The sequence below is a fragment of the Cibotium barometz genome, chromosome 8 (genome assembly GCF_041138505.1).
Source record: "Cibotium barometz isolate CiBa-2024 chromosome 8, ASM4113850v1, whole genome shotgun sequence".
Lineage (NCBI taxonomy): Eukaryota > Viridiplantae > Streptophyta > Polypodiopsida > Cyatheales > Cibotiaceae > Cibotium > Cibotium barometz.
Genome location: NC_141053.1, coordinates 43,882,222 through 43,906,945, shown reverse-complemented (window position 1 = coordinate 43,906,945; position 24,724 = coordinate 43,882,222). Strand labels below are relative to the sequence as shown.

Genomic DNA, 24,724 nt, shown 5'->3' with positions numbered 1-24,724 from the left:
AAGGGGTGGCTATTTGACACATTAGTCACACCGGCACTGATGTATGGAGCAGCGGTATGGGCGCCAGGCCTTGCTACCCATTGGTGGACACAGATAGATAGACCACAGGCCCTCATGATGGCACACATGATACGCAGCAAACGGTCAGTACCTCATGACATTATCCGAGCAGAGTTTGCTGCGTCTCCTATGATGGTAGAGGCCATATTCCAGACTATATGCCTGCTAGACAGATTCAGAGAGATGCCATAGGACAGATTGTCATACAGAGCTTTTGAGGCATCTAGACAGTTGGCTGAGGCAGGAGACAGAGGATCATGGTATGCACAGGTCACACATTGGTTCTCACAGCATGGCCTAGACATGGATCATCTACCACCATTCCAGTATGATAGGGATGCACCGTCTCTCTCATAGTGAGAGGAACAGAGTATTGAGACAGGACCTGTGGCAACTCTATACACGAGAGACATGGATATCGCCTACACAGCCTCTTCCATCGCTGATGCTGTACCACAGAGATCACTTCATGAGTATCACTGATGATGGATTTATAGAGAGGCCTAGATACATGGAGGGCTTTTTACCACACGGCTCCCGAGTAGCTATTGGTTAGCTTAGAGTCTCATCACATCGATTGGAGATCGAGACCGGCAGAGCAGCACGGATCCCCCGAGAGGAGAGGGTATGCAGATTGTGCAGAGAGGAGGTGGAGAGTGAGGAGCATTATGTATGCAGATGCAGAGCATATACAGCCATGAGAGAGAGAGAGAGATCCCATTTTATTCAAAGAGCCACATTCCCTACGCCAGCTCTTTGAGGCAGCAGACCAGCGCATACTGGGGAGATTCATTCTAGACATACAACGTCATAGAGAGACATCATTACAGGCTCAGACAGCTCGAGAGGGGGGACAACAGACACAGATTACTACATTTTTCAGAGATCCACCCCACTCCCAGCTCCTACACAACAGGGAATTACTCTCCAGAGAGCAGAGACACTCAGAGCCCGCAGGAGACAGAGGACACGTGGCTTTCGGACACCACGCCTCTACCAGAGAGAGATGACAGAGATCAGAGCTCAGTTTCACAGAGGGGGTGCGGAGCGACTGGCTCGCTTCAGAGCAGACCGAGGCATGTTCTTCAGGGAGCTGTGGACACCCCCTTCATTGATGTATACCATTTTATACCCCCAGTATGGTACAGGATGGAGCTAGCTAGGTTGCATATCATGATTGTATACTCCATGCATATAGCTTTGCATTTTCGTAGTAGTAGAGCTCCATCCCCTCCCCCACTCAGTGTACTTATTGCACACCCAGATTCAGCTTTTTAGTTCAGTACTTTTTCATTTTGTTGGGATGATAGAGGATACCCCACATAGGTACACTGATTTGTCTCATAGGCCGAGTTTGGTCTTTTGGAAGACGTTAATAAAATCTCTCTCTCTCTCTCTCTCTCTCTCTCTCTCTCTCTCTCTCTCTCTTGGAAGGAGGCACAGGGCTGTAGGCGGCTGCAAGAAGTGTACAGCCGTGTGGGTTTCTCTCTCTCCCCTACATACTCGTGGGGCATCAGCTTGGTGTTCGGTGGTTCTGAACACATGAACACAGACATCATGTTGATGGCGTTCAACTGATGGAACTTTCAGCTTCTCTTTGCTTTGGTTCGGGACTGTTTTGGAAAGGGCTTATGGACTGTTTCGTGGCAGTGCATGTGGCTACGAACATGAGCAATTCCGGGACTGTTTTGAGATCAGTTCGAGGACTGTTTATGGGCTATTTTTGGTTGGCTGCAAATTCAGCTATGTGTTTGGGTTTCCGGCTGCAAGTACAGGTCACTTGAATGTGTTCCTTGGCATGGGAGTGATGCAAGCTCGCATGGCTGCATGCTCATGGAGTAGATTGTTTTCTTCTTGTTGGAAAGGAACAGAGGGACCTACAGTTATGGGCATCTCTATGTTTCCAGATGTTTCATGAGGGAATAGGTAACTAGATGTATGCCGCTGTTGGCACTGTTGTTGAATGGTGCTGTGAATGGTTTTGTATGAAAACAGGACAAAGGTTTCAAAGGGAAACAGGCCTAAGGGTTTCATGTGAAAACAGGTCGTAGGTTTCTCGAGGAAACATGTATTTGGGTTTTCCAGGAGATAGGTCACATGCAGGCAGAAGGTACAGGAATGGACACATGTTTGGTACAGCCTTGCTACTGATTGGACAGGGGACAGGGAATCCATGACAGAGATGGATAGTACCCTTGGAAGGTAGAGAGGGTTGGTACAGGTGTGTTGACTGTATGGTATGCTGTCCTGTGATGCGAATTCTCTTTTGGGAAACAATTTGGGAGTCTGTGTTGTGATTGAAAAGCACTGGATGTGTCAGGGTGCCGTGATCATGGGAGAAAGCTTCTCTATGCAGGACTCAATGTGAGAGAGTCTTTCGATGTGAACAATGGCTGGACTTTTTTGTGGATGCCGAGTGGACAAGAAGCCATGATGCAGGGTCTTTGCAGGCTTCAGGGGTTCTACTGTGACGGTTGAGTTTCCAGCCTTATTGTAATCAAAGCTCTCTTATATTCAATTAAAGAAATACCGCAAGGAGCACCACTGCGTTTTGGGGCCAATCAGTGTCCTTGTACTGTTAGCAGGAGCACTCTAGCTCCCCCTGTTTGTTTTCCTTTTCTTGGTCCTCAAAGGTGTTGAAGTGTTTTGTGTGCGAGTGTTTGTTTCACACTGCCCTTTGGTTTCCTCTGAAGACTGAGGCCGGTTCACACCAACTTTTGTTATTTATAGGAAGGTTTGCTAAACAAAGCAAAGGGTTGGACATCTTTAGCCACTTTTGGCAAAAAGGAAAAGCACGAGCTTTAATTTTAGGCTGGCCGACTCCATCTAAAGGAGGATGGCTTAATTGCTAAAAAGGAGCAAGGGGGGTTGCTCATGAGAGAGGGGGTGCACAAGTATACAGGTTGGCAGCAGCCGTTTCTCTCTCTCTTCTGTGTTGGCTGTACAGGAGCTATTTCCTCTCTCTCTCTCCTCTCCCACCTTTGAGCTAAGCGACTGCAGCTTTCCCGAATACCCTCTGTAGGTCCCCCACCACGGATGCTTTATTAGAATGATGCAAATCTGTAAAATCTTCTCTTTCACCTTCACCTTGGCTGAAGAGTTCCCCTTGGCTGTTTTGGCCATAGTTACCGCGGAACGGCGTTCCGCCTTCCTGGAACGCCGGAATGCCGGTCTGGAAGATGCCGCGTGCCCGGAACGTGCAATCGGAGCGCGGAACGCCCAGGAAACTCGGAACGTGGGGGGATGTTTCCCGGAACGCCGGAACGTAGGGCGGAACGCGCGTTTCGGGCGTTCCGGCTTGACTGTCTCTGTGCGGCGGCGACGGTGACGTGTTTTGTTGCTGCTGCGGCTGTTTTTTTGCCATTTGCTGAAGTCTAAGTGCTGTCCCCTTTGCTGAGTTGCAACTTGCTCTCCCCTACCACTCCACCCTTCCTCTTGGCTGCCCCACACTCTCATATGATGTGGTGTTCCCCGACGTTCCCGATCCGCTCCCGTTCCCGTTTCCGTTCCCGCTCCTGTTCTAGCATCCGACGTTCCCGGAACGTTCCCGTTCCGTGGTAACTATGGTTTTGGCCCCTAAAAGACTGCACCCCGTTGTGAATGCTAAGATAATCAAATGAATTCTGGCCTATGGTATTTATAGTGCCCTTTTTGTTGGTCGGTTTGCTCTAGAATGAGTCGGCCTGTTTAATAACAGCCCACGACCTGTTCATGCATATTTAATATGTGCCTTTCGCACTTGTCCACTGGCCGCCCCTGCTGTGTGCTATGGCCACCTCTGCTGGGCTTGTCTAGCCTGCGCATGCTGGCCCTCCTGACTCGGCTGGCTGCCCATGGGCTAGCCCACAGTGTGGCCAAGCCATGGGGCTGGCTGACTGGGCTGCTGAGGCCATAATGCTGGCCAACAGGTTGGCCAAGCCTCAAGGCTGGCCGCCTTACTGTCCAGGGCCCCCTAGGGCTGGCCGACAGCATGCCCAGTCCACTAGGACTATTGGGCAATGGCCACGGGTCCCCTAGACCCCTAGGGTGGCCTAAGGCCTCCCCCATGCTTAGTCAAGGGATACAAAACCCCTTCGTGGGGTAGCCCAAAGGGCTTGCCTCTTCTCCTACATGCAACTACATGCTTCCTAAGACTCGGATGCCTGGTATTTGGCTACAAGCCCAACACTCGGAACACTTGTCATCATTCCAGAGGCTGATTCACAGTACGGACTGGCACTGCCTCATGTGCAAGACAATGTGCACCTGACCAAGACTATGTACAGGACTTGTACACTTGACCTTGCACGCTTAGTGGAAGCTTGGCTGACTCGTCCCTGTAATATTGTCGTAATATCTGCTAGCTTCAAAGGTTGAGAGAAAGGGTACGGGTTCTATCGTAACAAGAACCTACAATCTGCCGTACAAAAGCTAGAAGAAGAAAAAACACTGGTATGACTGGCATTACATCCACAATTGGATCAAAAACAGCATAAGGGACTGGGGCTCACATGGGACCAGTTTCCACTCTAGGTTCTGCACTTGTTGTATAGATATGTTCACGTGGCATCCAAGTGTGGGATGCATGTTCACGTGGCATCCAAGTGTGGGATGCACGTGACATCCCCTTCTGCTTAACTTGACGGAACCTGCATAGTCTCCAGATAGTTCGTCAATAAAGGCGGATTGTCATCGAAAAATTCTTTGTCAAGCCAAATCGCTTCGTGAGTCCCTCGGTCTTGAAACTTCTTGAGGAATTCTCTTTGTCTTCGGCTAGAGCCGTGCTTGAAGCGGTTTAGAAGGATCTGTTCGGGAACCATTACTTTAGCTACGTCTGGTTCCACTTCGTCTTTAATCTCTGAAGGGATTGGACTTGCATATGGTTTTAACCAACTGACGTGAAACACATCGTGCATAGTCTAGCACGGAGGTAACTTCAACTTCATGGACACCTTGTTGATATTTCTCTAGATAGAGAATGGACCGAAGCTTCTGAAAGATAACTTTGGGCATCGCTTGCCCACCCGTTTCAGCCGTTGCTTCATTATCTCAAGATACACCCAATCTCCTTTCGAGAATTTCACATCCTTCAATCTTTAGTGGCCTGTCGAGTGCAGGCCTCCTACGCTTTAGCCAGCCTATCTTTGACCGATTCCAAGATCTCCTGGTAAGACTCCGTCAATTTGTTCGCTTAAGGCACAATTGTCAGGTACGGAAAGTTCGATTTGGTACGATACGTTCAAATATGGTCTCGAAACGCACCGCTAAATTTTTAAAATAAAAATACGGTGGAGGTACCGTCCATTTAAAAATACTTAAAATTAAAAAATATAAATATATATTGTTATACACACAATATCGTCCATTTAAAAAATACTTAAAATTTAAAAATATAAATATATATTGTTATACACACATACACATAGATGCAAAACATAGAGAAGTTACAACTTACCCAAAACATAGAAATTTCGAATGTTGCATAGAAAATGAAAGTAGATAAATGTACATGTCAAAGAGTCATGAATATATATAAAGCCGTAAAAGTCGGCAGGGGCAAGTACCATAGCCGCTAGAAACGTATGAAACGTTAGAAATGGAAACGAAAATGTATGAAACGCGTAAGAAACATTTCTAAAATTCGGGCCAAAATATGAAATGCCGTTTTTAAAAAAGGTTTTTAATATTTTCATATAGAATTTTATCTTCAGACTTGTCACCTAAACATTATAGCAACACTAAAGTAGTAAGAAGCTAAAACTTGTCATTGTTGTTGGAAAGTGTCATCTCCAGATGGACTCATATTTAGGTGTATTCATGCTTGTACATGCCAGACTTATGAGGCCCTGCATCTACATTTAGTCTACCTATTTTTTGGCACCAATTCTGGTGATTTCTAGCATTTTTAGGTTATTTATGATTATTTTGTCCATTTTGCTGCTGTCTGCTCGTTACAGCAGGCCGACCTGCTCCCCTAGGACTATATAAGGCCTAGCTACTTTCCTTATTCAATCATCTTACGTTTCTGATAAAACCTGTCATCATTGGCTGTTGCAATAGCCTATCTGCATCTTGTAAGAAGTAAGGGTTTCCCGCGTCGTGTTCTTTTTCAGCAATAAACTCTGTTTCCAGCCATCTACTTGGGCATTCTTTCTGCGTTTTCATTTTCTTTCATGGTATCAGAGCCCATGTTCTATATTTAGGATATTTTTTGGGTGAAAGTGGTTATACCGTGGACTAGTGGTAGAACCCTACATGAGTGTTTTCTCTCCAAGAGCTGAGGTTTCGTCAGAGGGCTGCGTTTTCTACAGAGTGGTTGCGTTTTGCTACTGCAGGCTGCGTTTTCTACATAGCTTCTGCGTTTTTGCTGTTATTAGCTGAAAACCTCTTCATTGGTGCTGAGGATAGGAACCCTGAGATAGTCTGCTTCTTCTATTTTCAGATTCCCACCGTCCCTTCCCTTCTTTCTCTTGCTGTGCACAGCTTGAGAGGAGGTACTTTGCTGTTTTTTTTCAGCGGACAGGGTTACTAGAGTATTCTCTGCTCCCGTTACTTCTCCATACTCTTATACACTGCAGCAGTGGTGCTTAGCAGGTTGTCAGTAGACCACCTGAGACAGAGGAGGATTATTTGTCTGCAAACATGGCTTCAGGAGACCACTTCTCTACAGCCATTCCTTCTCCTATCTCTTCTCCCGCTCCATCAGAGCCTGGATCCCCTGCTTTCGCCGCTCCACAAGTGGTTCCTAGGAGAGCTTGGAAATGGAGAGAAATGATGGAAAAACAGAGTTTTCAGCCTCCAAAAATCCTCATGAAGAGAAAACACGAATTTTCTCTTAATAAGTAAGTGAATTGGGGTCCAATCAGGTGAAGGGACATGGGGAGATGCCCATTTATGAGTAAAAGGGGAGGATCAGGTCCTGGACATTGAGTCTTGTCCGCCTCGAGACTTCAGTGAGTGTGAACTTGGAAGCGGTCATAATTTATAAGTGACTTTTGGGCGCCCAAACTTTAATGAAGTGGGAACGCACTCACTTACAAATATTGGCTAAGTCCTAAGGGCTATTTGAGCTTAGATTGGGTAATAATTAACACCTGTTCACATGCCACACAACCATGTCAGCAGACAGTTTCACACGCACAGTTCACGGGCGGGCGTCCCCTAGCCTGGAACTACACATAGGTCATGCAGGCATGAAAACAGCATGCAATTTCATTTGCAGGCAAGCACATAAAGATGCTATGCAATGCAGCATTGGCATGAGCAATTTCCGTTCATGAAACCATATAAGATCAGGTGTTTCCAGGCAAGTATATGCGATACCAGACCCAGTGGAAAGCCAATCCTCCAGGCGTTTCCGGGCATGTACACAAAGGCACAAGTCCCAGCGGAAAGCCAAGTCCTCCAGATATTCCGGGCATGATAACGTCAAGTCCCAGCGGAATATCATATCCAACTATACAGCATGACACGTGTCAATCACATGCATAGGCACATTCCATAAGCCATGGACACCAATCCAATATGTACATAGTGTGAAAGCAAGAGTGAACCATTCGGGTGGCCAAATGGTGACACTTTGCCTATCCTCGATGGACCTTTCATCGACATATCTATGGACTTTGTAGGGCCTCTACCAGCATCCACCGGATCCCGTAACACTCAGTGTTTTACCATTGTGGATCTCTTTAGTAAATTCTGCATGCTCATCCCATGCAAGCATACGGCCACAGCCGAGGACGTAGCCCGTCTGTTTCTCAAGCATTGGTATCCAGTTTGTGGTTTGCCTAGCACCATAACATCAGATAGAGATTTCAAGTTTACCTCGCATTTCCAGAGGGCATTATTTGAAAACTTTGGAGCTAAGTTGCAGTTGTCTAGTGCATTCCATCCGCAGACAGATGGCCAAACAGAAATTTATAACCAGTTGGCCTTTGATGTTCTCAGGTCATACTGTCATGACCAGCAGTCCAAATGGGAACATTATCTTCCATTGGTCCAAGCTATCTTAAACGACACTCATTCATCAAGTGTCGGACGGACTCCATATGTTGAAGCAGCCTTTGGTCGTCGTTTTTTTTTTTTCTCTTTTGACGATAATGGTGTCTCCATCTTTAGAGGCTAATAAAACCACGGAAGCATTTTCCGAGATCATTGAGTCAGTCAAGGACCGCTTGTCCAAAGCTCAGGAAGCATATAGCAGACAGGCAAATAAGTCTAGACGAGATAGCACTTCAAGGAAGGGGATTGGGTCTATTTGCATATCATGAAACAGAGATTGAAACAAGTGAGCAAACGTTGTCCCAAGCTTTCATTCCGTAGTTTTGGCCCTTTTCCAATAGTTAAGAAGTTAAGTGATGTCTCCATGAAGTTGAAGTTGCCTACCAGTTGGACAATGCATGATGTTTTCCATGTTTCTTGGCTAAAACCATATGTTGGTCCAGAAGTGTTTGATGTTTCAGATGAACAGCAGCCATACGTGCTAGACGAAGCAGAAGTTATTGAGTCCGAGCGGATACTTCTTCATCGATGGAAGCATGGTTCCGGTCGACGGATACGTCAGTTCTATACGAAATTCTGAGATCGAGGCACCCATGAAGCCGTATGGCTAGACGAGGAGTTCTTCCAGGAGTACCACCAGTTGTTGGCAGACTACTTGGAAGCCATGAACCTGCCGCCAAGCTAAGCAGGAGGGAATGTCACATGCACTCTGCACTCAGTGCATGGTGACAAACTGGCTCATCATCAGCAATGCAACATTTGTACATTATTAGAACCCAGTAGGATGATATTTGTCGTACGCCGTGACCCCATTGTACATCCTCAGTCTAGGATAAGTCAGGCACGAGCTACATAGGTCATTCCTCAGCCTTAGCGGGTCAATGAGTCAGTCAAGTCCCTTAACCCACTTGGAGAGAATCATTCATGCATGTAGAGTCATTAGAAGCCTTAGGGTTTGCATCAGAAAGCACTCTGCATCTTGCACAATATGCATTCATATGCTTGTGCATCATTTAGAACATCCCAGAAGCCTCAGGGAATTTACTATGATTTATCTGCTATTTTTTTCATATTTTATGGTATTTATTTAAGCATTTATTGTCATTTATAAACATAAAGTTTATTAAATTATGACCAGCCAACTTGACCAATCCCTAGTTAGTATAAATAGGCTTGCATAGGGTTTAGTTCTTCATTCAGTCTTTAGTGTACTAAGAGCTTTCCTCCTCAACCCTAGGAGTACCCTTGCCTTCAGCCCTAGACTAGTCTCATCCAGTTCTCGGAGTACTTGCGTTTTGCTTCAGCCAACCTTGGTTCTCCAACGCAGCAGTTCCGCAATCCCTATAGCCATAGGCGCAGCCATACAGTACATCCACAGGCCCAAAACAGCAAGCACCTCTGCGTTTTCTGCATAGATCACAACCACTTGCAGTCCAGGTCTCTACAGCCCTGCATTTACAGTCCCACAGCAGCCATACAGTCTGCGTTTCAGTCCGGCATCAGTCCTACAACAGTAGTCAGCCCTACAGACCTGCGTTTGCAGATTCCCAGCAGTTTCAGCCTTGATTCATCAGTCTACATCAGTATCCAGCATTCAGTGCATCATCCAGGCATACACCAGTCATCTGTTAAAGGTATTCTATCATTCATAAGCATTTACAGCATTCTAACATAGCGTAGAACAGTCCACCACCTTCTTTTCTCAGCCTCAGGTGTGCAGCCCTTCCTCATGCCCTTGGGAAGAGTGCATAGGCTCAAGATTAGTTCATTGAGGTGTTTCTACAGCCGTGTACAGTTCAGCCAAGCTTCCGATCCTCGGAGATCTTGTGTTTGGCTTATCTATAGTCCACAGTCATTCTCTCTAAAGTAATAAAGCAAATACTATCTCGTTATCGGGATAGGGGGCCCTTCAGTGGGTAATTTGGGACCCAATCTGGTGTACAGTTCTCATATATCTCTCTCTCATCTCTTTAAAGTTTGAAGTATTAAAGTGGATTGCTAAACTGACGAAACTCAGGATACAGAAGACGGTGTGAGCATTTGTGTGACAGGATCTTCCAATACAAAGACTTCCGCTGCATATCACATTGAGGCTAACAAAACGACGGAATTATTTTCCGAAATCATTGAGTCAGTTAAAGACCGCTTGACCAAAGCCCAGGAAGCTTATAGGCAGACATGCAAATAAGCCTAGACAAGACGTCCACTTCAAGGAAGGGGATTGGGTCTATCTGTGCATCATGAAACAGAGATTGAAACAAGTGGGCAAACGTTGTCCCAAGCTCTCTTTCCATAGTTTTGGATCTTTTCCAATAGTTAAAAAGATAAGTGATGTCTCCATGAAGTTGAAGTTGCCTAACAGTTGGACAATGCATGATATTTTCCATGTTTCTTGGCTAAAACCATATTTTGGACGAGAAGTGTTTGATGTATCAGATGAACAACAGCTAGACGTGGTAGACGAAGCAGAAGTCATTGAGCCTGATCAGATTCTTCTTCATCGTTGGAAGCATGGTTCTGGTCGACGAATACATTAATTCTATACGAAGTTCCGAGATCGAGGTACCCACGAAGCCATTTGGCTAGACGAAGAGTTCTTTCAAGAGTACCCCCAGTTGTTGTCGGACTACTTGGAAGCCATGAACCTACCGCCAAGCTAAGCAGGAAGGAATGTCACATGCACTCTGCACTGTAGTACATGGTGACAAGATGGCTCATCATCATCAGTGCAACATTGTACAGTATTAGCACCCTTTAGGATGATATTTGTCGTACGTCGTGACCCCATTGTAATCCTCAGTCCAAGATATGTTAGGCACGAGCTACTTAGGTCATTTCTCAGCCATAGTGAGTCAGTTAGTCAGTCAAGTCCCTTAACCCACTTGAAGAGATTCATTCATGCATGTAGAGTTAGTAGAAACCTTAGGGTTTGCATTAGAAAGTACTCTGCATATTGCATATCATTCATCCATTGCAGATAGACCATTGTAGAAGCCTTGAAATAGCATATAGTATTTTTAGGATATTTATTAGCATTTATCTGGCATTTTTCCCATAATTTTCAGCATTTAATACCATTTATCATCATGGACAAGTCGTGTAGCAAACTAGCTACAACTGAGCAGCCCTAGCTCTCATATTAACAGGCTTCCTTTTACACCCTTCATTCGATCATATCATAATTCAGCAGTCAAGCATCAAGCGTTGGAGCCTTCAGCCTAAGGAGCATCAACGATTGACCATTCAGCATCTAGAGCACTTCAGCCCTCAGCGTTTCATCCTTCAGCAACTAGGAGCATCAATGCATGTGCATTCAGCCTTCATCAACAAAATGCATTAGTATCAGCATTCAGCCCATCAGGAGACCTTGCGTTTTCTACATAGAAGCAGTTATTAGCATACATATCATCATCGTTTTGCTAGAGAAGGTAACCCGCATTCATTCATTCATTTTCAGCATTCATACATAGCTTAGAACAGTCCCAAATAGCCCATACCTCAACCTCATATTTGTAGCCTTCCCTCATTCCATTGGGAAGAGTGCATAGGCTCGAGATTGGTCATCATTGGTGCTTCTACAGCCGAGTTCAGCCCGACTCTTGGTCCTCCGAGATCTTGCGTTTGGCTTATCATCAGTCCAAAGTCAGTCTCTTCAAAGTAATAAAGCAAATACTATTCCGGTAACGGGATAGGGGGCCCTTCAATGGGTAATGCGGGACCCCACACGGTGTACAGTTTCTCTCTTTCTTTCTTTCTCTCTCTAAATCTCTTTAAGTTTGAAGTCATGTAAGTGGATTGCTAAACGCGCGAAACTCAGGATACAGAAGGCGGTGTGAGACTTGTGTGACAGGATCCTTAATTACGAATACTTCTGTTGCATGTTACAGGTGGTTTGAATTAAAGTCACTTGTCCCTTCTTGCTCAAAGCATGGTTGGCCTTTCCTGGAAGGTACTCGATCATACCACCAAATTGTTGGAAAATTTGGCTTCAGCGGTACCGATGGTCACTCCATTGTACACTTGGCATTGTTTGAATCCAGCGTAATGCTTAATGGTCAATGTGAACCTCAAATTCACGGCCATAGAGAAAATGTTTTCGATGTATCAGGGCCTGACTAACTGCGAGGAGTTCTAGATCGTAGACCGAGTAATTCTTTTTTGCGGGTAGTAACTTACGAGACATGTAATACACCTCCCATTGTGATGTTACTCGCATCGGTGATCACCTGGAATGGCTCGTCCCACGAGGCAAGCGCTAAACAAGGCGCTTCTGACAAAGCTACCTTGAGGTTCTTGAATGCCTCTTAACGCCCGTGGAGTCATTCAAATCCGCTGTCTTCTAGTCTTGACGCCCTTTAGCAGATTGGTGAGATTCGTCGAGAGGTCAAAAAACTTGTCTATGTGCCTAAAGTATGCTTGGCATATACCCACAATGGATTTAATGTCATAAGCAACCTGTGGTGCTTCCCAATTGACAATCTCGGCCACCTTGGCCGGATCAAGTCGGATGCTCTCGGCACTGATAATGTATCCAAGGTATTAAACCTCGAACAAATAAAATTCTGACTTCTTCTCATTGGCGTGGAGGTCGTTGCTTTCCAGCAACTTGAGGACTTTCTACACATCAATGTCATGCTGCTCAACAGTAGCTGAAAACACTAGTATGCCGTCCAAAAATATGAACACACACTTTACTATTAAGTACCTGAACACACGCATCATTATGCAGTTGAATGTGGCTGGGGCATTTGTCAAGCCAAAAGGCATGACCACAAATTCATATTGATCCCGTTCCGTACGGAAGGCTGTCTTGGGGATGTCTCCCTCAACAATCCTCACCTGGTGGTACCCACTCTTCAAGTCCAATTTGGAGAACACCTTAGCTCCATTCAGCCTCTCAAGAATGTAATCTATTTGAGGCATCGAGAACTTACTCTTGATAGTCAGCTTATTGAGTGCACAATAATTGACACACAATTGAGAAGACCCATCCTTCTTCTTGACAAGTAGGATCGATGGTGCAAAAGGCAACACATTGGGTTGTAGGAAGCCAAATTGCAACAGTTCTTGGAGTTAGCAACACACTGGGCTTGAAATTAGGGGTTTCAGGATTTGACCAGTTTGGCAATTCCGAGATGTCCTGTAGTTTCCCGTGTATGATGGGTTTGGGTAGATTCAGAGTAGAAACCCGAAAACGGATTGAAAACCTAAATCTGTAGCAACCCTAAAATGGCGGGAACGAAGGGTTGTGATACTAAATGTTAGCTCTTAGGAAGCTAATGTTAGGGTTTGCAGGGCAAAGAAAGCTGACACACTCACACAGGAAGCAAAAACGAGCTGGAGAGAGAGTGGCAGAAGAGCTTCCACATCTGTTCACGCAATAATAATCAAATAGACAAGTACAAGTGATAATAATAAACCTAGTCTAGGTGTCCTGTCACACCAAATGTCCAGGGGGAAAAACCTCATAGGATAAAAAGTGCCCTTGGTAAGTGCCTGTTCACATGTAGCACTACACAAACGAATAGAGTGCTTTCAGCTAGAGTCTCCCGTGCTTTGTCCTGGGAAGACCTCGTCTGGTTCTAGCCTTGTGGAAGCTTTGTGGTTGAATCGATAACTTCAATGCTTAGAATGCAGCAATCTTTCTTGACAAATATAATGCGAGAGAGAGAGAGAGAGAGAGAGAGAGAGAGAGAGGGAGAAGAGGATACAATATTGGGTGACGGGTCCCAAATACCCTATGTATTAGAATGATGTAAATCAGAAAATAAAGACCTAATCTTGACTTGCACTTTTCACCTTGGTTGTCCTGGCCCTTGGAATGCAGCAACCCGTCGTGAATTATGAGATATCAAACCTGAAATCTTGCTGGGCTTTTTATGCCCTCTCATGCTTCACGTCGGCCAACTTATAGAAGTCGGCCTATTGAAAAATAGCATTAAATGCTAGTTAAACCAGACGTTTCACACCTATGCAAGGGATGGCCAATATGCACACATCTGGATTGCTGGTGGGCAGCCCATGTGTTGGCTGTGTGGGTTGCCCCACACCCGACAGGCTATCCAGGGCCTGGGGCCCTATCAGCTGCCTGTCCAGACTCCAGAGCCCCTAGGGCTGGCCGACAGCCCTCCCAGCCCAAGCCAAGGCTGGTGGGCACAGCCTGGGGCCCTCCTGGCCCCTTGAGGGTGGTTCTACACCTCCCCCATGCCCATAGCAAGAGCTTTAGGCTTTGACGTAGGGTATCCCTACGGGCTGGCCCGTTCTCTACATGCAAACCTACATGCATACAGATGTCCGGCACTCGGTCGTCGCAGACCAGATACTCAGATCACCTGATATCATTCTAGAGGGAAACTCATAGTATGGATTGGCACTGCTTCATGTGCAGGACAATGCATACCTGACCTCGGACGCATAGAGTGGAACCCTGGGTGACTCGTCCCGGACTGGCTCACATGGGACCAGTTTCCACTCCAGGTCTTGCACCTTCTTGTTCAGATATGTCTATGTGGCATCCAAGTGTGGGATGCACGTGACAGCCGGGTTGGGAAGTCTTGGGCTTTCCTCCATTGTACTTTATCTGAGCACTGTGCAAGTGAGAGGACATCTTCGAAGGTGGCTGGTCGAAACATATGCACTTCCCATTGGATTTGCATGTTGAGGCCATAGAGAAACTGCCCTTTCTTGTCCTTATCAGAAATGCCTAATTGCAAACATAAGTTTGAAATTTTGTTGGCAAATTGCAGGACTGGTTGTGTGTTTTGACGTGCCCCCTTGAACTCGTCTTTGAGTCGCTCAAGGTAATGGGCGTGGTAGAAACCGCCGCTTAAGAGATCTACGACGGATTCGTCCCAGACATAAGCTGCCATACCGAATCTGGTGTGGGCATGAGCTCACTGAGTCCACCATGGGATGGCCTCGCCCTCTAAATACCAACTAGCCAAGATCACTCTGTCAGTATCATTTTTCTTAACAGCAGCAAAATAAGCTTCAAATTGATGCAACCGGGAATAAAGAGTCGTGCGGTCGAGTTTACCATTATACTTATTGAAGTTCATTCTCTCGGGAGGATGACTCGAGGAAGTAGCTGGTGTTGCTCTTGCATCTAATAAGGCAAGAAATTGTTCGTGTCCACGTGTCGCGTGGTGTATTCTTGTGTGGCAGCACCCCTGGAAAACTGCAACTCTTTGTGAATGCTAAGATACTCAAATGAATTCTGGCCTAAGCTATTTATAGTGCCCTTTATGCTAGTCAGTATGCTCTAGAATGAGTCGCCCTGTTTAATAAGAGCCCACGACCTGCTCATGCATATTTAATACACGCCTTTCGCACCTGTCCACTGCCTACCCTTGCTGTGTGCTCTGGGCTTATTGCCCTTTGGGCATTGATCAGCCTATCCATGTACATGTTCACATCATCAACCAAGGGGGGTTTGTTGGCATCTGTCACAAGCAGTGGTGTGTGAACACCATAGGATAGCCGGGGCACTTTTTACTCTCCTTATTTTTCCACCATGCATAGGAACACATCCTAAGGTATTTAGTGTGTGTTACCTTTTCATGTTATTGTACTTTCATTGTCACATGCATCCCGCACTTGGATGCCACGTGGACATATCTGTACAGCACGTGCAGGACTTGGAGTGGAAATTGGTCCCATGTGAGCCCCACTGCGGGACGAGTCAACCAAGGTTCCACTCTTAAGCGTCCAAGTTCAGGTGTACAAGTCCTTACATGATCTTGGTCAGGTGTGCATTGTCCTACACATGAAGTAGTGCCAGTCCATGCTATGAATCACCCTTTGGAATGATGACAGGTGTTCCGGGTGTTCAGCTTATAGCCAAATACCAAGCATCTGAGTCTTACGAAGCATGTACTTGCATGTGGGAGAAGGGGCAAGCCCTTTGGGTGACTCCAAGAAGGGGTTTTGTATCCCTTGACTGAGCATAGGGTAGGCCTTAGGCCACCCTAGGGGTCTAGGTAACCCGTGGCCACTGCCCAACAGTCCTAGTAGACTGGGCATGCTGTCAGCCAGCACTAGGGGGGCCTGGACAGCAAGGCGGCCAGCCTTGAGGCCAGCATATGTGGCCTGAGCAGCCCAGTCAGCCAGCCCCATGGCTTTGCCAGGCCATGGGCTAGCCCATGGGGAGCCCAGCCAGGAGGGCCAGCCTGCGCGAGCTAGGCAAGCCCCGCAGTTTGCGAAAAACTTCAAACTTTTCAGGAGAAAGAGTAAATATGCCATGTGCTGGGCAGATGCAACTTTGCTTTATCCAATGTCCGATCCAACTCTAGGATCGAACTTACTATCTCTATTTCGAATGGAAACCTAGGAGTTTCTGGTATGGAAACTTCTGTACAGGGGTCAGTTAGAATTGAGACATTTGAGGGCATACAAATGGAGGGTTACGTCAATGGAAGCAAACTTAAAAAATATTGGACCATTGACCCAAGATATGCTCTTGCAAGAACATCTTGTAAAACAACGGAAGGAGATTGCAAAAGAAAATATCTAGCAAGATCTTGAAGAGGTTAAGGCAAGGGAGGCCAAGGCTAAACAGATACTCCAGAAAAGGATATTGCATGTGAACATGGCTTCACTAAATCTCCTTGATGAAGATGAACTTAACATTGAGCCAGCACATCTCATGGTGGGAGTCTCTACAGCTAAATGTCATGCAACGAGCATTGCATTGATAGATACAGGATCAAGTCATAGCATGATCTCATATATGAGACGTGGGTAGCTCTAGATAAACCGCACTAACCTCACCTCATTTTCGTCCACATGGAATTTAGAGAAATACTTGAAGAACTGTCTTGGTCATTGGTTGTGGAATTGGTGTTGGCTTTGCAGATTTTGGTTGACCTGGACCTGTGGATCCCGTCGCTAGTATCCCTTTGTCCCTAGTCTTTCTTTGGCTCAAACTCATGTGAGGAAACTTCCTCTTGCTGAGTTTCAACCATTGGAGTGCTCTTATCAACCTTACGTGCCTATGCTATCACTGTAGCATTGATTGTACTTAGCCTTAAGAAAGCTGCCAACATATTCTCGAACTTCTTCAGGCATCTCACTTGGTGTTCTTCTTGTACTCTTCCAACCTTGCTTCACGTGTGGCTTGCTGTGCTTCTTGTTCTTGATGGATTTGGGCTACATAGATTAATGCTAAATCACGTGTTCAATGATGACACAAAGAAGTGTAGAGAGAAGTAGAGGAGAGACTCTTTACCTAAGCCACTTCTACTGTAGGTTACAAAAACATGATATGTATACACAAAGATTGTTTAGATTCAAAGTACGTATGGACACTTGAATGGTATGCGTTAATTTCTATGCATGCTAATGATTAAATAGGTTGCTTCATGTGCTGCAAATTGCTGTCCTGGGACTACCTTCTGCTGATCCGGAACCGAGGACTGTTGTCCGATTTCTGTGAATGCTGAATTATAACCCTTGACCTTCGTTCGTATAGGGATTTTGATGGCAGGTCATATGCTGGTTGGCCAGCCGTTTTCAGGTCCCTAAATACCGTTAAATTGATTGCTCCTTGTACTGTCCTGGGATTGCCTTCTGCTGATCCAGAACCGAGGACTGTTGTCCAATTGCTGAATGTTGAATTATGACCCTTGACGTTCGTTTATATAGGGATTTTGATGGCAGTTCGTATGCCAGTCAGCCAGCCCTTTTCAGGCCCCAAAATACCAATTAAACATGTTCATATTATGCCCAAAATGTGTCCCAATTATTGGTTCATGTCTTGGGTGCCTGTTGGGCTTCCAAAATTCCAGTTAATCCTGTTTGGGATGTGACTGGGATCTGCATTACCATTAGTGGCAAGGAAACTTGTCTCTTCAAGTATTTCATCAGTATTAGGATGTCCCTTGAGTCTGGCCTGCAAGTTATCTGGAGGTGGCCATCAGTTTGTCAGGTACCCAAAGCTTGGTCCACTAAGGTGACAAACTTGAGCAAATGCAGGAATTAGAGCTCGCTCGCCAACTGAATGCATTTAAGTGTGTTGGAGTGCTAGCCATGGAGCTTTTTTGTTGGAGAGTCAAACGAGGCCCAAAGGCAAAATAATTGCACAGTTGGGAGCAGCTAGGAGAGGGAAGATGGTGAGGGGCTGAGATGCAGAGGCATGAGGGCTATGGTCAGAGCAGGCACATGCATGGGCATGTATAGTTTGGCAGTTTACTTTTACTTTTTCTTCTTTTGCAGAAATCACCATGGTTGTTAGATCCTTTCTCATTATAGTAACATTTGGATGTGCTCTGTTTTTTATGACAGAAATTTTAGAGTTACAACAGCGATTTGAAGAGGATAAGAAGAAGATAGCGACTTTACGGGGGGCTCGCAAGTTCTGTCCGTATTGAAAGGCTCCTCTCACTGCTTAGTAATTTGCAAGCATTTTTGTGTGGATTGCTAGCCTTTAATATGGCTTGAGGGGCTGGGGGGCATAATTAGAGTCTCTCACAAGGGCAGTGTGAGATTTGATTAGCTTCGGGCCTGTTTTACCTAAGTCTAATAGTGGAAGAAATATTCAGTCTTTTGAAGATAATGTAGTTAAACAAGACAAAACATCAAATACTCTCACTCACACATCTGATGAAATGTGGCTCTTGCATAGCAAAAGACAGACTAATGCGGCCATGTTTTTGGATGTCTTGGGCTTCGTAATCTACAGTCTGGTCATATTGTGCATGGTTATATAAGCCCTCTCAAGATGGTCGCAACATTGACGTATTAGAAGGCCACAACATCACTTGAAGGGGCTGTTATCTGTGAGTAGTTCTACCATGGTCCACGTTTTTGTGTGCATTCATTGCGCAATATTTTAGGAGCTCTGGTACACAAAAAAGTAGCGATTACACTCTTCTACCCTTGTAAGAAATGAATCATCCAAGGTCTGTCATGGTGGCTGTCTCCCACCACGTTAGGGAAGAGGAGAAACTGAGTATTAAAAGTTATGCTTCCATATGATTAAGCATGGTCTTTTGAGGTCTTGCTTAAACATCACATTTTCTTTTGGAGTTTTGTTGGACATTGAATCTAGCTCTCATTCTCCATCATATTTGAACTTAGTGTGCTAGATCTTGTAGAATTTAATTAGTGCTGTGAATATCAGATCATTTCAACAATGCTGCAACATTTTTTATATACTCCATCATGAATAAGAAAAGTATACTCCATCATGAATAAGAAAAGTGAATAGATACATCTGTCATGTTAGAACCTCTCATAATTCATATTCGACATGTGAGATTAAACATGCCAAAATATAGCCTTTGATCTTGATTCAAAGCTGGACCATTGAAGGTCACTTCACAGGAAAAGAAATTAAAGAGAAAATTATCTAATTTTATTAATGCAATACCTATACCTTCATCCTCACATACGTCACTTTGAGAAAAAAAGAAGGGAACAAGGAACATAATATTAACTTTTTTTTAAAAAAAAGCGTGGTTATATTAAAAGATAAATATAAAGTTTACAAAAAAGCATTTTCAAGAAGCATAACTTATAACCTAATGTCCAGCTTTTATGCAATTATATTTCTCACTTCAATGAGATGCACAATATAATTTTGGAGTTTTGAGTCCTTGAAAGCAGGTTAATTTCTTAAGAGATGGCTTGATTGCCTTCTTCCAAGCGTTCCTTGTGGATTTCGTTGATCTTGTGAAATTCCTGGAGCCCTATTCATTTGGATGAGCTCTTCCATGGCATTCTTTGTGTATTGAGCTTTGATTGCTTGCACATTGGATTTGTGAAGAGTTTTCATCTGCACATTTGGACTAGCTTGTAGACTCCGCATCAAATCAGGACTAAAAATACATGCATTTAAGTTTAACCAGACAAACCACAAGTATTGAGCATGGATAATTTTCCATAGTTTTGCAGAGCATTTAATTTGTTGTTCTAACAGGATTTCTATCTTGGTCAATTCCCAATATTGGACCAGTGAAATACATTGATTTAAAAATTTCGGAGCATCCACAGTGCATGTATAGCTAATGAAGAGGTGGGTGATTTTTTTCGGCTCCTTTTTACATCTTGGGCATAGTCGGTCCCCATATCCAAATCTATTTGCATGGGCATTTGTCCATAGTGCTTTGTGCATGATTAACCACATCAAACAAGATTTCTTTGGTGGGATAATGGGTGACCATATTTTTGAGAATTTAAAACTCCATTGTTTCCTATACCAAAACAGGTTCCATCTATTGTTTGCAATAATGTAATGGAGGATCTTGAGAGGGGAGAGGGAGAAAAGGTAACACGCTCCGTTTGGATTTCGAGAAAGCCTTATGAGACTGCGGGCCTTTGAGTTGGAGAAATCCAAATCTCTCCTCAGGCCATAAAAGCATTTTGTCTTTAATTACAAGTAGATCCGTTGGAGAGAGTCTGAACTCTGTACATAAAATTCGATCTGATTTGTATTTGTCCCTCGTATTACACCATAGGTCACCCTAGGGTTGTATTCCCTTTTTGTGAAGTTTGTGTGCAAGTTTAAACTGATCTGCAGGGATGTTGCTTGCTATCGCAGTCGAGAACCACACCAAATCCAGATTCAAAACATGTGCGTCTTCTATATTTAGTATGAAGCTGCAGCTCTTGTTTACATCTGTTTCATGCTTTCCACATTGCTTGGATTAGAGGATTGCCATGCGGTTTTATTTTGATTGTGCTAAAAAAAACCATCAATTGTGGAATTTTTTTCCATTTGGGGTATGTTATAATACTGTATCGGTCTGTATACATCTAATATGCTCTCGTGCTTATCTACATGAAGCCGCCAAAGAGGTTGAGCGTCGTTTTTGCATATCTGAACTCGATCAAGATAAAGCTTGATCGATTAGAGAAGATGTAGGCCTCACGATCAACCTCGTACTACTAGAACTGAATGTATCTCCCATGCCTAAAAATAGTAGCCTACCACCACGACTATACTATGTGTATCAAACTGAACCCCATGACCATCAATGGCATCCTCGTTTTGAGAGTTCTCTTCATCATAGAGCATCTCAAAAAATAGTAGTCCACCTTCTCATCATTGTCATCGGGGACAATGATAGTAAAGATATCATCCATGGTCAATAAATCAGCTTATTGATTGTCTTAGTAGCAATCCCATTTGTGTACCTCACATTCCCAAGGAATGCTCACAGTGATTCTCCCAACATAAATCTCAAGCGCTTGGAAGATGGCAATCCCATTTGGCTACTATGAAGGCTACATGGTATCTTCATGGTATCAAAAGGTGGATGGAAAAGCAATTATTAGTAGCTCAAGGCTACTGTGAAGGTGCCAATTTCATTTGGCTTCCTCACATCCCCGGGCAATGAGCATAACGATTCTCCCAAAGTAAATCTCAAGTGCCAACATGACACACTCATCCCAATCACTCTCAATGCATTCTTCACCGAAGCATGCAAACTGTCATGTGAAGATAGTGGGGTTGCTACGAGAGAGGTGCTCCGAATGGAGTGGAAGCCCAAAGTGCCTTGAACTGTCTGCCAGTGTCAAATGCCATTGAGCGATCAATAGTGCTACCATCCACACACAAAAATATCTCTTGACCATCCTCATATCACATGAGGGATAAGAAGAGGTCACACTACCACACTCAAGTGCATTGTACACCACTCCACCACTTATTGTGCATCTCTAAACCACTCTCCATTGTGCCAAAGCCGGTGATGCCGTAAAGCGTCCTTCATGCATGCACCATCACCGTCATGCTACCCTTCCCATGGCCAGTCTCAGAAAAGCTCCAAATGACCTGTCTACCAATCGCCGATGAGTGCCACCTAGAATAGAATTTCCTCATCAAGAACTTGAGCTGACCACCATATCCATCAGACCAAATCCACCGTTCATGCCATGTCACTCCACGATCCATTATAAATGCATTATGAAGGGATAAAAAATGTTGTACAAAATGTGCATCATGCGAGTGATCATCACTAAATGTAAAAATGGTACTCCCCCTAATAATGATATGCGCGTCACGGATGCTGGTAACTCCATTCAAGTGTATCTCTACATGATGATAGCTAATATACACCAAAATAGCCACCTAAAGTGCAATACAACTTAATAGAATGGTCAAAAGAAATCTATTACATCACAAAGAAATCAAAGATATTATACTTGCTCTGTTGAAAAGTAGTACTCACATAGTATCTCCTGGTAGGGCAAGAAAGTATAGTTCTCATCAAGTCCACCACTGAGATAATCACACCAATGGGAAACTACTCCAAGCATGCATGAAACTGACGGTCCCACCCCTTGGCAAAATGGGTGTGTCATATATAAGGGTAGATGTGCTCTCTAAAAGTAGTGGTGAATAATGCACGTGGAGTATGTTTCTCCACGAGCTAAAACCTCTTGGATTTCCCCCCCACCACCATCAAGCTGGCACACTACATACTCATATTGTCACTAATGCACTACATCAATGTCACTAACATCCCCCTCACGCTGCATAGGTACGCTGCCAACCCCTCATATGCAACACACATCCCCTCGACACATGAAAGGTGATGGCATAAGGCATCTGGCTCACGAACCTCAGCGCCTTCTCTCCTCTCTTGATGCTCACGAATCCCAACAATATCCCTACACTCGCCTAGGTCCGGATGGTCAATAAGAGATGTGAGAACAACAGATTGTGACAAGGGAGTGAGATCTTGAAACAAGTTGTGAATCATCTTGGACACACACAATGACGTATGGTTGGCTTGCCTATGCTGGTTCTTGCATTCACACTCACTAGGAGGAGGAGGAGGAGGAGGCGGCTCACACGCTTCATTCAAATCAAGGGGACAATAGTGGGGAGAGATGGAGGAGGCTCATGTGAAGGAGGTGAGGGTGGTGGTGGCCCACCAACGTTAACGCTCGTTGTGTGCTCTCGACTCTCTTTTCCACTCGCGAGCTATCATATTTCTCTCCGTTCTTGAGCCTCATGAGTAAGGCATTTCCTATTCTTATCAGATTTATTACTTCTATGACGTTGTGAGCACATTTTCTATAAAAAAATACTATGAAGAGACACCAAGATATGATTGAATGAAATAAGCATAGAAATGTATGCATTTATAGCAAGTAACTTTCTCTTATCTTGCATTGTATTGGATATTCTAATTTATAAGATAAGTTTTCTCTTATTCAATTGGATGATTATGGATTGATAAATATATCTTTTTAATTAAATCTATATGATATCTTTGGTTAGATTTTTAAAATAGGAAAGGAATTTGATCCTATATTTTTTTAAAAAGAAATATTTTAAAATAATAATTCTAAAAAATAAATAAAATATTTTTTAAAATATACAAGAAAAAATATTTTTAACTATAAAATAATGTATTTATTAATTTATATATATTATTTATTATTTAAAAATAAAAAATAATAATTAAAAAAACATCCTTTAAATTATATATTAAATAAATTAATAAATAGCTAATTTTTGAAAAATCATATAGGTGTAATAATATATTTTCTAATTGATGTATATTTTATTTAAAAATTAAATATCATAAGATTATTTTGCATATATATGCATGAATTATCTATTTAATATATATATATATATTACATGTATATGCATGGATTATCTATAAATTAAATATACATAGATATTTTACATGTATGTGAAACTATGAATGGATACACCCATGCATGGGAGGTGATGATGACATGAAAAATCCAGTTGATAAGAGTATTTTACATACATATGCATGAATTTTCTATAAATTATATATATATATATATATTTTTACATGCATATGCATGGATTATCTATAAATTAAATATACATAGATATTTTACATGTATGTGAAACTATGAATGGATACACCCATGCATGGGAGGTGATGATGACATGGAAAATCCAGTTGATAACATGGCATGGGAGAATACTAATGTCACATACATATGTGTGACAAGTGGCACCAACTCAAGATGATGTGATATATCCATGGGTGGTGGATGTTTGAGTGATGTGGTAGCTCTTCCTCCTTGATGATGTGTTAATGCATGTGGCGGCATGGAATCTAATGAGGTGGCAAGCCATGCCATTAATAATGAGGTGGCATGCCATGTCATCAATGATGAGGTGGCATGCCATGTCATCAATGATGAGATGGCACATTAAGGTGGAATGCATGCCATGTGTAGGTGACATGTTAAACACATGGCCACCTTAGGGGTCTCCACCTAGGTTTGGCACATTACCTAACCTACTTTATTAAGCTTAGTTAGACTTGAGTTTAGGCTTGGAAGGGAAGAAAGTAGAGCTATTTTCACATAAAATGGATGAAAATAGACATTTTCTTATTCGAATTAAACCAAGTTGTTTTCCATAGATTCACCATGATTAGCACTACTTTCTCACATAAAATTATTGCATGACACATAAAAATAAATTTTTATAATTAATTTACCAATTATGTTCAACTGCTCTAAGACTTTGAAGTAAATTTCCAATGGAGATCTGAGAAAATCTAACCGTTAAGAATGAAATTTGACCATATGGTTACATTGTCCTCATAATTTCCTTTCCTTGGATCATTCAATTAAGTAAAAATACATAAAGATATGTTGTACAAAAAAATATTCTTTTTGTATACTTTCAGTACATATAATAATTAATTTAAAATAGAAATTACATGCAAACTCTCTATGG

The 24,724-nt window shown here is 43.5% G+C and overlaps 1 protein-coding gene across 1 annotated transcript in view; it reads left to right on the top strand.

Annotated features, from left to right (window-relative positions):
• LOC147636306 (ribosomal RNA-processing 7 protein) overlaps window positions 1-19,103 on the top strand; it is a 55,014-nt gene extending 35,911 nt beyond the window's left edge. Inside the window, exon 7 of the mRNA XM_086801758.1 lies at window positions 18,322-19,103. Within this exon, the coding sequence (XP_086657884.1) occupies window positions 18,322-18,407 (86 nt within the window). The 3' untranslated portion in view covers window positions 18,408-19,103. The remainder of the gene's footprint in view (window positions 1-18,321) is intronic.
• The last annotated feature ends 5,621 nt before the right edge of the window (window positions 19,104-24,724 follow it).